At 39.2% G+C, this 17,702-nt stretch overlaps 1 protein-coding gene across 1 annotated transcript in view; it reads left to right on the forward strand.

Annotated features, from left to right (window-relative positions):
- zbtb20 (zinc finger and BTB domain containing 20) overlaps positions 1-17,702 on the forward strand; it is a 35,020-nt gene that overhangs the window by 3,604 nt on the left and 13,714 nt on the right. The window contains exons 2-3 of the mRNA XM_018691714.2: positions 13,133-13,277; positions 14,652-16,178. Of these exons, the coding sequence (XP_018547230.1) occupies positions 14,672-16,178 (1,507 nt within the window). The 5' untranslated portion in view covers positions 13,133-13,277; positions 14,652-14,671. The remainder of the gene's footprint in view (positions 1-13,132; positions 13,278-14,651; positions 16,179-17,702) is intronic.

Here is a 17,702-nt window from a genome sequence, read left to right on the forward strand (position 1 = left end):
AATAATTTTTAAGCGCAGTAAAAGCACTGTTGCCCAAATACACAAGCTAGAGACCTCTCTGTGAAGCCTCCGCAATGCCACATTTCTGGTTGTTGTTATTCCCACACCACCCAGCCATCTTCACCAGGCTGTTACCAGGAAATCCTGGTAACAGCCTGGTGAAGATGGCCTGGTTATAAATGCATGCTCGAGCTGTTGTTTCAGTACAGGTCTCTTGAAAAGATTTATAGGCTTTAGTGGTTTATTGGACAGTACAGTGGAACAGTGGACGGGAGAGGTGGGAGAGAGTATGTAATAATAATCGTGAGAAAAAATTCACCTCAGTCTACTGAATCATGCAGTGTTGTTTATTTTGCCACGTATGTTGTTAAATAAAATTTTATTTTATTCTAACTTGAAATTTAAAGTTAAAAAGTGTAAATTTTGGTTGCAAATTTAAGCCTGCACTGACAGTATGATAATAAAATAATATAAATTCTTGCTTGCAGCACCAGTGAGACTTTACATATGAAGAAAAATTAATATTGTTAATTATAAGCCCAAGCAAGATATTTTACCACAGTATGACAGAAAGACTTTTAAAAATATGCACTTGAGTCCATCCTGGCACTTTGTCTACCCCAGTTGAACATATTTGGCAGCCATTTTGGGAATGCAGTAGAGATCCATCGATATAACGAGCCACTTTGTGGATTGCATCCAGAATGTCACAGTGCTTGTTAACTGCTTGGCCTTTTTGTCTCAGACAGTATTTATCCTTTCCGCCTTTTTTGTCCCTGTATAATTCTTGTTAGAAGAATATCCCCTCATGGAGCAAAGCTAATCTTTGATGTGATTGCCAGCTGTGACTGGTTTCAGGTGCACAACTTAAAGTTAATGTTAAGTCTTATAATTAACTACAGAATAGCCTTTAAGCCTTTAATAGACCCTAAGCTTAAAGGTTTGGTTTTGTTGAAGAAGAGCACACGTTTCTGATGTTTATTGCAAAGACTGCTGTTTTACAGCAATTGCAGTTTTAATACTGCATTTGAATCCCCAGTTACTATGACAACCTTTAAAAAAAGACTCAGAAGTCCGAAATAATTTTAAATTAAATGTGTAATACCTATTTATTTTCTCCATATATTGTAATCATAGTTGAATATTATCAAATAAGTGACCACCAGCTAACTTAACCTTGGTGGTTTGCTAGCATACACAGATCTTTTCAAAACTAGACATTGTTGGCAGGCTAGCTGCCTCCTGGCTAACTGGCTTGCATCCTTCTACCCACAAAGCACCTATTTCACACTTAACATGCTTCTCTTCACATTATATTATTATTTTTTTTATTCTTGAAAATACAAAAAGCACAATTGCAAAACCTATTGAGAATCTGTACAGGCTGCCTTTGTAATTAAGGAGGGAAATTCCCCCTTAGCTGTATTATGCAACATAAATACTGTTACCATGAGTTATGCTGATTTCCTTCCAGCAAAAAGGCAAGAATGGAAAATAATATGCTTTGTTTAATGGGAGGAAAATGTATCTTGTTTATTGATGAGGTAACTATTTTTGCCAGGATAAAAACATTTCAGAATAAAACTTTTTTTTCTTTCCTTTCTTTTTTTTTCTTTTCTTTTTTTTTTACAACCAGTCAGTGATATATTATGCATTCATAATGCTTAAAGAAGACTTTCACGACAGCTGTGGACTAGCTCAATTTGTCAATTCATGGGGCAGGAATTTTTAAAATACTTCCCCTTTTAGTAAATTGGCAGTTAGAATCTAAAAGGCTGGTCATGAAACTGACTTTCACTCAAAACCCAGTGACTTTGAGAGCAGGCAGCATGTTGAAAACTGACAAGAAAAAAAGAAAGAAAGAAAAAACTTTAAGGCATGTTTTTCAGTTTTCAAAGGACTTTTGTTTTGGAATCTCCCCTCCCTGCAAGTATCACAGGAATGCGTAATGAAAACGTGTACACATTGAGACTGAATAAGTATTTGCAAATGTGCCATGCTGTTGTCAGGAGGCTTATGTTTGGTTATAAAACTTAAAAAAGTCGATTATGAAGCACAGTTAATATTCTTAGTCCCCAAATAGCTTGATGGTAAATACAACATTGTTTCAGGAATGACTGATTAATATTTCCAAAATATATACGTATAAAAGGAATACCCTACATCAAAGAGTGCAACACACACTTGCCCCAGGATTGGCCTGTTGTGCCATATTTTAGTGTTTACACATAATTCAGGTAACAGAATTATTGGACCCTTGTGCAGTATAAAAAAAAAAAAAAAAAACCTAGAATACTTTTGTTATTCTCAGGATAATTTTTTTATCCATTGTAAAATCTATTATTTTCAACAGTCAGCAATTTTTAAATATCTATTTCAATCTGTTGTTGTTTGATACATATACAGTACAAACAGTCCAGTTGTGGGTGTGACCATGTGTTTCCATTACCTTTGCTAAAATTGCTAACAGACTCTTGATTCATGCTTCTTTATATTTGCAAGGCTGGTTTTAAGGCTTTTCATTCAAAGTCAGCTGTTTGTGCTGTAAGAAACCAAATATCAGGTAACAACTCGACCAGAAGTCGTTCTACAACAAGTGCAAAACTTTTTAGATTTCTACAAAGTAAAAGTTTTAATCTAAAACTGTAACTAGTTACAATAACATATGTTTGAATCTTAGGTAAAGTTTCTCTTTTCTCATGACAGAAACAAGCATTTAAACCTTATTTGTATTCTCTCTCTTTAAACACACACGCAGGCCCAGGCATTCAACTGATGTGAAAAATGTATCCTGGATTCTAATAGCGAAGTTGTATGTTTGCCAAGGTGCATGTGTGTCCTCAGTTCACCCTGCTACCCATATGGTTTTCTACAAGTCATGGTGAGATCACTGCCTAGTTGAAGAGGGGGGAAAGTATCTAAAGAGAATTTTAAGAAAATGAAAAAAGTAACAGAGTAAAAGAGTAACTTTAAAATGATTTTTACAGAGAATATGTGCTGTGAACTCTTTGCTCTTATCTTGGCATCAGGAAGACTTTTTAAGCCTTGTGCCAGTAAACAGCACTCACAGCAGCCAAAACGTTACGATCACACACCGTTTCACTCAAGGTACATCGGTATGCACTGTGAAATGTGTACACAATAGTATTTGTATTGTGGTTTTCACAAATTGAAGATAGTTGTAATCTTAAAGTATTTCCACAGAATCTAAAACTGTATATTTTTTTCTTTTTTATTGAGTATGGCATTAGTTTTTGAAACACAGCTGCAGGAATTTAGAAAAAGTATTTTGTCTTTTGAAAATGAAATCCTTTTAAAGAGAATTTTCCTTTTTAATTTTCATATTTATTTTATTTTATTGGCCTGAAATTGACCTTGATAAAGACAGATTTCAAAATACATTCCTCCAAGGAGCTGGGAACCATTATTAATTTGGCTTAGAGCTTATAGCTTTAACATCTAGAAAACAAATGTTTTATCTTCTTTATCTCAGTTGGTTTATGCCTGTTGGTCCACAGGACAATAGAAAACTATGTGTAACCTGTTCAACAACAAATGGTAAAATACATTTTCAGTTTTATCAGAGTTGCTGGGCCTCTTTCACAATAGGTTTGACATTTATAAGTGATAAAGGGAAAAAACCAGTGTGATCATTCTGTTAGCACCAGCTCTAGTTAATAGCCCCTACGTTACATTTCAAACACAGATGCAGTCCATGTGTCAGGCTCCACAAGATGTTTCAGTGGTTACACCAGTGTAATAGCTGTCAGTCGTGTCGACGGTGGCACAGTTCTTCACTTTATTGAGATTTTAGAATAAAAGACCTTGTGGCAGCTGCTATGTAAACTAACAATAAGCTTATTTTTCTTTTACAACTTGTGTGAATAAGTTAAATGATATGAATGCATTTAGATAAAGTCTGTCTTGGCCTTTGACTGTAGTTGATTCTGCTGCTGGCTGGTGTCTCAGCATTAATTCATTTGTTAGTATGTCTTCATACTTACTCCTGTTCAGGGTCAGTCCAGCATATCCCAACATGCATTTAGAAGAAGGCAGGGCAACACCCTGGGCAGGTCACGCACAAACAGAGAAATACACTTACAGGAGCTAGTCATTAAATGTATACTGTTACATTTACTTCACATAAAATCTACTGTTGTGCAAAGATTCCTTCCTGCACCTCTTGGTCTAACCATGACACTACAAATGACTTAGAAGTAACACATTTATGATAGGACCTGCCGAAAATACTCACAGCCATGTGGCATGATTTTTATGTTACCAGAAACAGCTGATGAGCTTAGGTTACACTCTAGGGCTTATGAGCTATAGATTGTTACCATCAGAGATAATAATTCTGCTACATTCAAACAGACCACACTGACCAACAATTCATGTGCAGTAGCTGGGCCAAAAGGTTATGTGATTATCATAAATGGAGCGGATGGGTGGTCATGTTATCTCTCTGCTTTGTGCTGTTAGGTGACTCTGTAGTGGCTCTGCTTTCTGTACATAAAACAGACCAGAGAAGCCTCAACTACACCAACATTTACCAAGCATAATAAGAAGTGTGTTGGTGGTGAAAAGGCAAATAACTTGTATTGCTGGTAGTGACACATTGCATAGCAACAAATGTTAGCCAGGTAAGGTAATGGATACACAATACAAACCAACCAGGCTTTGCTTGCACAGCTTGTACAGCTAGACTAGTCTTTCTCAATAGAAACAGTAAAACAGCGCATGTAAAAGTACTTAACATAAATTTTATTGATTGTCAGTAGAAAAGATTGACCTTAGCATCACAAAACTGTTTTTCGATACAATTTTTTACTACATAAAATATCACAGATCTTGTAGGAGAGATGCCAGTGTTTTTTTGGGTACAGTGGAAAACAACAAACTGATTGAAAAGTAATGAAAAGACTGGAGATAAATCCCTCCACAAAAATTATACATAGCGCCCTTTAAACTGCTAGTTTAAAAAAATGGCTACAGAAAACAGTTAGCAGTAGCTTCAATGACAAATACACTACCCATGAGGCTTCACTTAAAAAGAACAATATATGTCTTTGCAACAGAGAAAGGTAGAATATGTGATCAGTGATAATATGTGGTTATGTTTACACAACTTATGATATGAAATAGTAGAACTAGTCTAACCGCACTAACACACAGCATAGCTGCAGTCATTCCTGACCTTGCTGTGTAATAAAGTTTGTGCGTAAGAGAAAACCTGCCGGCAAAACTAATTTACAACAGAAAGTTATACAACAAACAAAGCACAAAGCACAGCCTTAAAATTTAAAAAGAAGAAAAAGGAAAAATGGGATTTACCACAGAATACCATTTTGAAAATATTGGTTAAAATTTTGACACACCATTTTACAGTTTCTCTGTTTCTGATGCAAGTATTACACATGCACATAGTGAACACTCTGACCAATTCATTATTGATACATGTTATGTGGCTCATATGAAGCTCATAAGCCGTGTTATAATTTGGGGTTTACATAAATTATCATAACTTTATTTGTGTAAGTGCGCAAGTATTATCATCTGTTTTTAGGGCTGGAGTTGGTGAAGTAGGATGTGTGTGTGAGAGTGTGTGCTACAATATTCTTTGGATATAGTTAGCAGTTTTGCAAAATGATTCTACCTATCTCCTATCTACCTATGTTAGCTAATACTTTCTATAGATTACTGACCTTATTGTGCTTATTGAAGCCCTGCTTTCATTGGCACGTTCATTGCGCAGCAGTGTATATTGGAAACATTTCAGTTAGCTCAAATTTCTAGATAATATCTCATCTTCTTTTTGGGTTTGTCTTTGCTGGGATGTCATCAACACAATACTAACACAAGGGAAATATTTCATTTCTTGTGAAATTCTGTATCTGGCTTGCTTAACAGGTCTGTCTTGCAACACAGTATTGTATGGATAAGGTTTCCTACTGTGGTTAGATTGCACCCCTACCCCACTGGATTAACAGAGAACCAGAAAACCAGAAAACTTACCTTTGTGCTAATTTGCACACACTGTTTGAGTATAGCACTGTGTATTATAAGTCATTATATCTAACTCATGCTGCTCAGATAAGGTGCAGACCACTGGACCAGAGGTGACAGCACTTGGTAAAAGGGTGTATAGGGCACTCATGTGGTCGACTGTGTTTCAGTGCGTCAGCATTACACTTTTAGATGTGTCAAATGAGCTGATGAGACATATATAATCTGTATTTACTACACAACAGCTTGCCAAACTATAAATACACTAAAAAGTGCTAACATCCTTAAGGTCCAAAATAAGCACAGAATGTTTTCATTAAATCATCTGGATTTAATATCTTGTTCACATAATGAGCAAAATCTGTAGCTGAAGACACACAGTATGTTGAGGATGTCATTAATTTACCTGAATTATGACTCAGTTTTATCTCAGCCCGATGGCATGTGTATTGTTGTAGTCATAGCTACTGGCTGAAGAAATTTGTTGCATCATAAAACCTTTTTTGCAAAGCCCATTTTCACCATTTCCTTTGCTTCTATACTGCTAACGTGCAGCATGTTAAGAGTTTTGCCGCATGTCATTTTTGTAGACTGGCAAACCCTTTTAAAAGGCAAGTATTGAGCCTGCCGGGCTCTGGGAGAGAGGCTAGATTGCTGACCCTTGAAGCACAGACCAGCTAACAAAAAAAAAAAAAGTACAGGGTTGTGATGAACTGCTTAAAGCACCCTCGTGCATTTGTGAAAGTTCAGCTCTGTGTTGGACCACCTCGACACTGGCTCGTGCACCCTCGTGCAGCTGCTGGTGTAACACATGGTACAGAACTTCTGAGGCTGTGATTGTGAGCAGCCTCAGAATTGTGAGAAGCCACCTACAGTGCATATTTCACTCACAAATGGTGAAATATGCACTGTAGGTGGTTACATCAGATCTTAACTGACATTCTTATGTTGAAGGTTCAGTTTATAGACAATGCACTATGACATGACAAGCCATAAAAACCATCACATTAGAGCAAATATCATAACCTCATGTGTGTCATAACCTCAAGTGTGTCCTTTGACCACATATGCGTGTGTGAGAGAGAGAAAGAGATAACACCCTTACCATAACCCTATTAGCGTTTATGAAAGTCAGCCTTATATGTATATATATGACTAAGGCTTGTGTGAGCACCTTTTTTGTTTCCTGACCTCCCTCTAAATACTACCTGTGTGAGAGTGTGGCTTCATTCTGTCTGGTCTCTCTAGTGACAACCACTGTATATGCTTAACCTAACATATGTAGAGACTGTGCTGTTATCTACAGCCTAAGAACTGCATGCCTGTTAGCTGAGGTCCCACAGTATCTTCTCATAATTCAGAACAATGCATCTTTGTTCTGGTTTATCTCTCAAGGACAGAAAGTCTGGAGATACTTGGTTTTCTCTCAGAGATATAAAGGTGCTACAGCCCCTCTATACCACACAGTCCACTTGTTGAGGTCTTGCTTACCTATATATCATCCAGACATAGCCATAGACATAGACAAATAAACAGAGACGTAGAAGTTGTATGATCTGAATTAATTAAGCACTCTTTATCATGATATACTAGTGATAGGCAGATAAGTCCTATATGAGCATCTGTGTAGGTTCATGAAGATCTCTTAATGGCCTGTGGGGTCCTTTTTTGGAGAGGCAAAATGTCCTTGACGTGTGTAGTATCTGTGGAGAGGCAGTTGCTGTGGACACTTGTGCCTAAATGATAACTCTTGAATTTAGCATTATCTGCTTCGGGGGTTAGAGGTGTTTTGGAGACTATCATATGAGTAGTCAGATGGTTCTTTTTGGTCAAATGCTCATTAACAAAAGCACAGCTATTTGCCAATTCTGAGATATTCTTGAAAGCGTCCTTCCCATCACCAAAGTGAGATACTGGCTTCATAATTTTAGTGGCCATAAGCCAACAGTGGCTGTCTGTTTTTTTCTCCCTCTATGCTCATTTATGAAGCTTGATGAAATACAGAAAGCAGCATTTACTTATTTATGAATGTTTGTGTGGACTTTGCAAGAAAAAAAGTGTATTAGAAGTAGCTTATCTTCCCATCTGTAAATGGACGATGGCTCTGCTATGGATAACGGGTGGTGGTGGGTTGTTCTTGACAGAAAATGACGAAGTTGAACAAGCTGTCCTGTCAAAAAAATACTTTAACCATCCTGTACTTGTGTAATGGTATTGCAGTGTTTATTGTTATTTGTTTGCTTGAGGAATTTATTTGAAATCTGCACATCCTGTCACATTTGAATGGGCTTTCTGTGGAACTGGATGTCTTAACACATTAATCTGCTGTGCTATTTGAGAAATTTTAGCACCAGTGGAACTAAACATGAACAAATAGATTCAAATTAACAGACTAAAGGGTTAACAGTTCCAGTTAGTGCATGATGCACAGAAATGCATGAACATAATACAGTTATTCAAGCAATCTCAGTTGAGCAGTGGTCATAACATTGCGCTGGTACTCTGTAATTACTTCACGATGCTTTGACCAAAGTAAGAGAGCATTCGCAGCAGAAAAACAATAGTGTTGTTGTGAATTAATGAAATGCTGTTTCATAGTGTTTGCATAATTTTAAACTGTTCCCGGAGGTGAGCTTGAAATCGAAACTGTAGTTCTGAAAGAAGAAATCACTCGCCCTACATCTGTGATTTAGGTGAAGAGCCAGTTCAAAGTTCAGGAAGACATTTCATGTGGTAAGTGTTCGGATGACACTTGGCTCAAACGTAATTCAAACACGCTCCAAGTATCATCAGGCATTTAGACACATTTCAGAAATATTTCATCGGTGATGTGATGTTGCACCATACAGTTTCAGTCAAGGGAGAAAACGAAGTCAAAGGAAGAATTAAAAAAAAAAAAAAGTGTGAAAATCTTGGCTCAACTTGTCAGCAGCCTACGTACGCTTGTTGATGAGTTTCACTGACTGCCATGAAGGCAAATCAATTAAATCTTGAGTCTGTGAGGTGTTTTCTGCCGCTTCTCCTGAAGTGTGTGTGTGATTTAGGTGCATTTACCGTGCTGTTTAATTGCTTCGCAACATTATAGACTACCACTCCAATGTAATAAGAGACACAACACTCTAAATAACTCAGATTTAATCAGGCAACTCAACTACATTGGCCGGAGATGAATATTCAGTTACCTAAAAGAAGGATTTTTAATTGTTCGGATCAAAGGGAACCAAGACACAATAGCATCACCTGAGATTTAATTGATTTATTTGTGTTTTTCAGAAAAGTTTGATTGATTACAGTGAGTTATTGTTTCATAGGAGTGAAATGAAGGTGCTGTGTCTTTATCGAACACACCTTCAATTATCACTTGTCAGATCAAACACTTCATCTCCTCATTACTGCTTAAAATTTCCCAGTGTGCTCGCCACACATTTACATTGTGTACCAAATTGCATTAGATCACATATCCAAACCATACTATTAAATCATGATTTCTGGTAGTTTATATGCTAATGCACTTGGGCTAAATGGATGATTGAAATTAATAATTACAATGTTGGACAGTGATCGTTAAGCAGTAGAGGGTTTCAAACAAACTCAAACACAAATTACTATTAATTAGGTGTAGCACAAAACACTCTTGATAAGTGCAAATCTGCGCCAGATTCATCAAGATGCTGTATGCACATGCATGGACATGAGCTTTTCACAATGCCCCGTGGCCCTTTTGTCTCCAGATTTAAATGTACCAAGGGTCTTGAATATATGCTTGTAGTGTGTGTTGTAAGCAGTATTTGCATATTCAAGATGTATATTATTCACATGGCTGATACTGCTCCTTTCATAAGCACGTCTCTTATGTCTGTTCTCAACCCCCATCCCCCATCGTCACAATGTTACCCCCCCACCCACGATTAACTAACGTCCAATTCGATGCAGCGTATTTCATGAGCTCGTCACCTTGTACGTGCAGCTGATTAACCTGGAGTCTGGCTGGTGAAGTTGCAACCCTCATCTCTCTCTGTCTTCTTTTTTTTTTTTTTTTGTGCCACCCCCCCCCCCTCCTCCTTCCTCTTCCCTCCTCCTCTACCCCCCCCCCCCCAAACACACACACACCCAACACACACACACACACCCTCCACCCCTCCTTAGTCTTTGTTGTGGCGGCAGCAGCAGAGCATGCATTGCATTGGCGGTCTGAAGCATTGTGTCTGATTTCCAGCAGACAAACTGACCTCTGGGGATTTATTGACAGCAAACTCCACAGAGGCAGACACAGAGCTGGGAGCATGGAGGCAGCCGGAGAGGGGCGGAGGGCGTTGGGGAAGGTTCGTGGAAGGGGGGGTTGGGGGGTTGTGGAGTGGGGTAGGGGAGGGAGGGAGGGAGGAAGAGGAGGGGGCACAGACGGAGAGACAGACAGATGGGAGGAAAGACGGCGAGAGAGTTTCAACGTGATGAAACAGGAAACAGGTAGAGACACACTGAGAGACAGATCAATATGAGGGGGGAGAGGAGGGGTGGGGATGGGGGAGGATACACGCCCCGAATTCAGTGTGATTTAAAAATTTGTTTTTTTGGCGAAGCGTTAGGAAGTGAAAGAAAATGGCCGCCTCCTACAAGGATCTAATTAATTTTGAAGGATCATCAGCCCCTTTAGTCCAAGGCAGGGTACAGGAGGGAGGGAGGGAGACAGACCCCTGGGCTGATTAGAATTCACTGCAGGTAGGCGCTGGCTGCTGCTCACCCACTGTGTCACGGCTAAAATGGAATCACTGTTGTGAGTGGCAGTCTGGGCAACTGAAGCCTGCTTCCCTTGGCCTGTTCCTTTGTTGCCCGTATTCACCTCACTTTACCCCTTAGGCAGGTGGATTTACATGTCTGGATGGGCAAGGGAAGTCGGGGAGGGAACATATATGTCTGCATTGTCTAACAGTAGCCTAGAAAAAGGCCCAGGGCGTCAGAATACAGTTACATCTCAAACTAAGCACTGCAAGCAGAAAAAGGGTCAAATATTTGTCACTGTAACGTATTCAAGCATTTTGGCACACGTGTGTGTGCATGTGTGTGTAGTATGATACAGAAAAGGCTTGAAAATGATTATATCTTTTGGTGGTTTTCACTTTGACAAAGTCAAATCTGAAATATGGCTGTGACAATGGTTGGGTTAAAGCAAGGGTTACACCTACAGTGGGTGTATGGTTTGGCTTAGTGGTAGTTTTTAAGTTAAGTATCAGAACAAGGCTCATTTTGGGGGTTGAAGCTTATTTTGAGGCCTTTAGTGAAAGTGTGAAGCTTTTATTTTGGGTGATTGTAGGTCGCTGTTACAGTTAAGTTTTAGAGAAAAGTTTAATTTTAGACTTCGGGGTTAAGGATTTCACTGTAAAAAATACATTATCTGTTCTAATCAAGATGGATGAACAAACAAGAGTGTGTGTGCGTATTTAGTGCCAAAGAATGATCTGTTTCAGTATCGAGTGATCACCTTCTGCCTCTAAATACGCTATTACTTGTCTATATCTAATCATTAAATTTGTTAGTTGACAAGAACATTTCAAGAAAACAAGCGTACGTCTTACTGTCAGCAGTACCTCTCAAACTGAGGCCTGTGGACACAATGCAGTCTGTGAGCACAGCTTTTATTACTTTAACCCCTCAACTCGGGGTTTCTCTAAGTTATTCAGCTTTTCTGTGCAAAACTATAGATAAAATCACAATCTTTTCTCACTGTTTTCTCAGCTTATTTATGACCTAATTTTGTACCTGTTTGCCTGTTTTGTATTACATTGGCACAGCAGATGAACCTTCTTCCACCAGAGTTTTGTGGGGAAAATGCAGAGGTCACTTGCTTTAAAAAAAATCACATAATTTTCGTCTGTAGATTTTACCTCCGTTTTTTTTTTTTTTTTTTTTTTTTTTTTTTTTTAAGCGAAAGGCATATATTTTGAAAGCACTTGAAATTCGTGAAAGAATAAAATGTGTCAACAATAACGTGCAGGTCTGGTCAAATCCTAGCCCCGCTCTGTTCATTCAGAAACGCACTGTAGTTGCTGGCATTTCACAGAGCACTTCATGTTCGTGTTGTGGCCAGCGTGACAGTTACTAACCATTTTTTTTAAATTCTATTTCTAAAAAATATTTAAGAGTCACATTTGTAATTATGATCCAAACTCCTGCTAATGATAAATGCTCACATCCCAACATACAGAGCAATTTCCATATACTTTTAAAGCTTTATTGGTTGAAATATTTGAAGGCACTATGACCAGTGTGGGACTAATATGGGAGAAATTGTTTTAAAGGGGCATTTTTCATTGGTTTGGTTCTTTTTTTTTCTCAGTCTGCTTGACCTTAAATGATACCATGAGTGTGTGACTTAAACGCAGTCAGTTTTACAGAATTTTGTTTCCAGTTTTGAGGTCAAACTTTTGCATACTAAAGTGTGTGTACAGTATAAGACCAATTGTGCAAGGCTTTTTTAGCGTCACCAAAGCAGCTCATCACATGCTTAATGTTGTTGAATGCCTTTCTTGTGTTTTTAAATGAATGCCTTGTGTGTTTAATATTTCTTTCTCTATTATTTCAACTACTCGTGTCCGTCCTGTGTCTGTATTGGACATTGTCTTGTTTATTTTGTGGATTTGAAAATGAAAAGGAACACACTTCCACACACACACACATGTATATACACACACACACACACGTATACACACATACACACACACTCACACACACACACTGTGGTGAGTGTGCCTGAGACCTTTTTTTTTTTTAAAAAAAAATAACATTTCATCTGTGTAAATTTATGAAGAATTGGGTTCGTGTTTCTTGGGAAGGGTGTGGTTTTGTTGACCAGCGGCTCAGATAACTGCTGAGAGGAGAAGTGTCTCCAACACCAATGTTATTTTCAACCTTGATTTGTAATTGGTGGTCATGTGCACACAGGAACGTCCATTCGTCTTGCTTTGAAAACTCTTCACACATCTGTTGCAGCGCGTCGGTGGCAGATATTCGCATTACTGTGGCTCCTGGTTCATTAAGGGAGTGGCGATATCGACAAGGCAGTATGTGGCATTAAGATTTGTCTTTGTCTCCCCCCCCTCACCCCCCCACCCCCCTCCAAACACTGTGGCAGAGCAACACATGATTTGGACAGAGAGGACTGACAGCCTTGCCTAGCACCCGGCCTCTGATCAGCCATCTCCACCAGCAAACTGAAGCTTGACCCGCACTTCATCACCAGCCACACAAGCATCTTCGTAACAAAACGTCATCTGACTGTGAGTACTGGACCATATCAGTTTTTTCCCCCCCCCCCCCCCTTTATGTTTCAGTTAGAAATGATTTAGCTTGAAATAAGTAGTAATGCTTTGTGCTTCTTCTGTGGGACATTTTAGCTAAATTCTACTTCATTTGGATAAACATATCTGGTTTTACTACTAGTACCACTGCTAAATTTATTTCTATTCAATGTATAACTGCATTACAAATTATAAGGCATTTTTACACCTGTTCAAGTTTTTTTTCTGTATATACAGTAGTAAAGTTATGTGTTGATTCTGGCATTTCATCACCAGTATATTTTCATAAATACATGTGTTGTTCATTGACAGATATAGTGTATATTAATAAACTAAATATATGGATATTTTTTGTACAGTTTCCAAGATAAAAATGACACCAGTTTCCTTGGTTTTAAGAAAAGTGCTGTGTTCAATAATCACTTCAGTAAGATTGAATGCTTTACTTAAATTATTCCCAAGCATCTTTCTATACAAAAGAAATTAATTTTACAGCAATTATGAAAACCCACAATTGGCATAATTCCTACACTAACTACCTATTGAATTTAGATTCACATTTTCATTTCTTCTGTCATCAAACTGGGAAGAAAAGCACCTTAAGTTATCTTACACACTGATCAGCCGGGTCACATCTAGTGTATTCCTAGGATAGTTAGGAAGCGCCATCACAGTGAACACATGGCTAACAAAAGAGGCCTGTTGTCCTCTGAGCCCAGTGCACCACCTAATGGTGGTTGGAGGAATTTCAGGCATACACATTACGAGAGAAACTTGTAGTAATTAAATGGGAACCATCTTAATTGTCTTTCACCATGGCAATGTGAAGTTTAGAAACTGTGACTGAGGAGACAAATTTAGCTTAGATATTGACATTATTTGATTCTCATCTTCATCTTCTGAGATTTAGAATGACCATATTAGTATCATTGTTTTAGGAATCCCCCAATGCAACACTCTTATGTTCTGTTCATAATAACCACCAGTGCTACTTATTGTATATTTAAATTAACTGTAGTAATAGTGATTGTGTTTTCAAGCATATAGCCCATAAAAATTGTTTAGAAAAAAGGCAATTTCCTTGCATGCAACAGAGCCTCTCTTCATTCTATCTATTCTGTCACACAGTGTGTGTTTAATTATCCAATTACGCACTTTTATCACTTCTGATATATCAATAATAGTGTAAACTACTAATGGAAATATATTGTTATTATATGTGAAAAAAAATCAGCAAAAAAGAAGAAGACATTTTCATTTTGGGCATACTGGTGTGTTCAAGCCAGTTGAATAATGTTGTGTTTACATGTGTCCGAGTTTTTAAGTCAGGTGTGTGTTGCTCCCTGCTTGCAGGTGACATCAGTTGCAAGGGGATGACCGAGCGCATTCATAACATCAATCTCCACAACTTCAGCAATTCTGTACTTGAGACCCTCAATGAGCAGCGCAACCGTGGGCACTTCTGTGACGTGACTGTTCGGATCCATGGAAGTATGCTGCGAGCTCACCGGTGCGTGCTGGCTGCTGGAAGCCCCTTCTTTCAGGACAAGCTGCTCTTGGGCTACAGCGACATTGAGATCCCTTCTGTGGTCTCAGTGCAATCCATCCAAAAGCTGATTGACTTTATGTACAGTGGGATTCTACGGGTATCTCAATCAGAGGCCCTGCAGATCCTTACTGCTGCCAGCATCCTACAGATCAAGACCGTCATTGATGAGTGTACCCGCATCGTGTCCCAGAATGTGGGCCTGGCGGGGCCGGGGGGGTTCCCTGTTATACCAGGAGACTCTGGTCAGGAAACGCCCCGTGGCACGCCAGAGTCTGGCACCTCTGGGCCCAGCAGCGACGCAGAGTCAGGTTATATGCAAACAACATCACAGCAAAGCATGGATCGTGCATACACATCACTGTACACCTACCCTGGCCTCTCTCTGCAGAACGGCACCCGCGACCGCCCCCTTTACATTAACCCTCCAAATTATGATTCGACTCTCAGCACTCAGAAGGACCAGCAATCTCAAGATCCACCCTGGATGAACCGCATCCAGGAGAGATCTCAGCAGGTTGATCGCTTCATCTCCACAGCAGAGTCCACTCACTGCCGCAAGCAACCCCGACCGGTACGCATACAAACAGGAGGGATGCACATAAAGCAGGAGGCTGAAGATGAGTACAGCTGGGGGGACAATTTGGGGGACTGCCCAGACGATGCTGACCACACTGAGGCTGTAGAGAGTGAATCCAAGGTTGAAAGTTTTGACTCAGGGGTGAGCTCCTCCATCAGTACTGAGCCAGATGCTATGGAGCAGCAGCCGTACCTGACTGGCTTTAGCCGAGAGGGGAGCGGGGACGGGCAGCAAGGTGAAGGAGCTCCAGTGCAGATAGAGGTCAATGACTCGTCCCCAGAGCAAGTGCAAGAGACAGAGGACGGGGACACATCCCACAGCACTAGTGACAGTAGCATGATGCAGCCCCTGCCAAACTCAGTCATGTCCCAATCCCTGCCAAGTGCCACGCACTACATGCGCCAGGCAGAATCACACACCAGCAATCTGAGGATGCCGCTCACCGTGACCAGCAATTCCCAAGTGATGGGCACTGCTGGAAGCACCTTCCTGCCCACACTCTTTACTCCACAGCAGTCTAGAGAGAAGCCTTTCCTTTACCTTTCTGGCCAGCAGCAGCCACAGTTTGTGGCAGTGCCGCCCCCTGCAATGCCATCATTCCCGAACCCCATGTCGGTACCGCAAGCGCCAGCTCAGCAGCAACAGGCTGCCGGAGGAATTGGTCAGGGGGAAAAGAAGCCCTATGAATGCACTCTCTGCAGTAAAACCTTTACTGCAAAACAGAACTACGTCAAACACATGTTTGTCCATACTGGTGAGTCAAAATATCTTATATGCAGTAAAGATTTTTTTTTTTTTTTTTGGACAGTTAGCACGCTCAGTTAAATGAGTGTATTATCCATCCACTTCTAGTAACAGCATGCCATAGAAATATTTTTTGGTTAAGGGGTGACAGGCTTAAACATCAGATGAATTATTTTAATCATGGTATGAAAACTTTAACTTTCATTAATGCAGTTATCGCAGTGACAACATATTTCATACATTAAATACCCAAGACACTGAGAAAGTAGCATAATGAATTGATGTCCAAGTTCCAGTCTTATGTCGAAGTCTGTTTCCCTTTGAATAGTGTTTTCTATAGGCCTGCCCTCTGTGGTTACTGGAATCAATTGGGAAGCTTCAGGTTTAGACATTTGAAAAGTAATTAAGCTGTGTCTTTGTTAAATTTAATCAGCAGTTGATATCCAAAGATATATTTAACTTCAAATTGACGCCCATCTTCACCCTCTAGTGTAAATGAATGTGTCATTTAGTGAAAATGAGTACAAAACAAATATACTGTAGTGTATAGCTCTGTGTAGTCTGTTAGCAGTGTTTTTGTTCTGGAAAAGTATAAAAACAGAATCTCAAAATCTACATTTTTTAGGTCACAGCTGACGAGTATCTTATATCTGACTTACAGTGGCAGTAGATTGCTCATGCAGCACGTCGCTACACTGTGCACTGCTTTCACCCAGCACTGACAGCCTTATCAATCATATACTGAAGAAATTATCATCACAGAAAGAAAGAATTAGATATCATATAATTAGATGATCTCATAAAAATTGCCTACTCAAATAGCCATTATTATTCATTAGAATCCATTGCTTGGCTAGAACCACCTCTTATATGAAGGCTATTTAAAACCAAATTTTGTGTTTTATTCACACTATTGTATGGAGTAGAGTGATGACATATAGAGAAGGAAAGTCACTGATCAATCAGTCCCACAGAGTGCATCTGAACATCCCACTGCAGCCAGTGACAGATTACCTTTACTGAAAAATATTCTTTCAAAAGGATGATTTAACATTATATTGCTGTTGCTATGAGATTACTACATATTTAATACATTTACAACATAAATAGTTTTTATTTGGATTTTTAAAAAAGGGGGAATTAAGAGGTACTTTATTCACAAGACGAGGATGAGAAAAACCTCTTAACTCAGTAGTCAATACAAATGAATGAAAATTCCTAAAACTATGGATTTGTATGACATAGAGCTGCAACAATCAATTAATCAATCAACAGAGAATTAATCATAGTCATAAGCAAAAATGCCAAATGTTTGCTGTTTCCAGCTTCTTACGTAAGACAAAGGACACACCAGTATTATTGCAGCAGAGGTAGTGTGTCATTGGCTGTGATCTTAGGCACGTTAGACAGCTTTATAACTGTACAATGAGTTAGACAGTAAATATACTTGTTATATATATAAGCTAGTCACATGCTGCTGATCTGTAACTGCCCCCCCTGACCTCTCACTTCCCCGTAGAGTAGGTCAAGCAAA

This window comes from Lates calcarifer, linkage group LG20 (assembly GCF_001640805.2).
Source record: "Lates calcarifer isolate ASB-BC8 linkage group LG20, TLL_Latcal_v3, whole genome shotgun sequence".
Taxonomy (NCBI): Eukaryota; Metazoa; Chordata; class Actinopteri; family Centropomidae; genus Lates; species Lates calcarifer.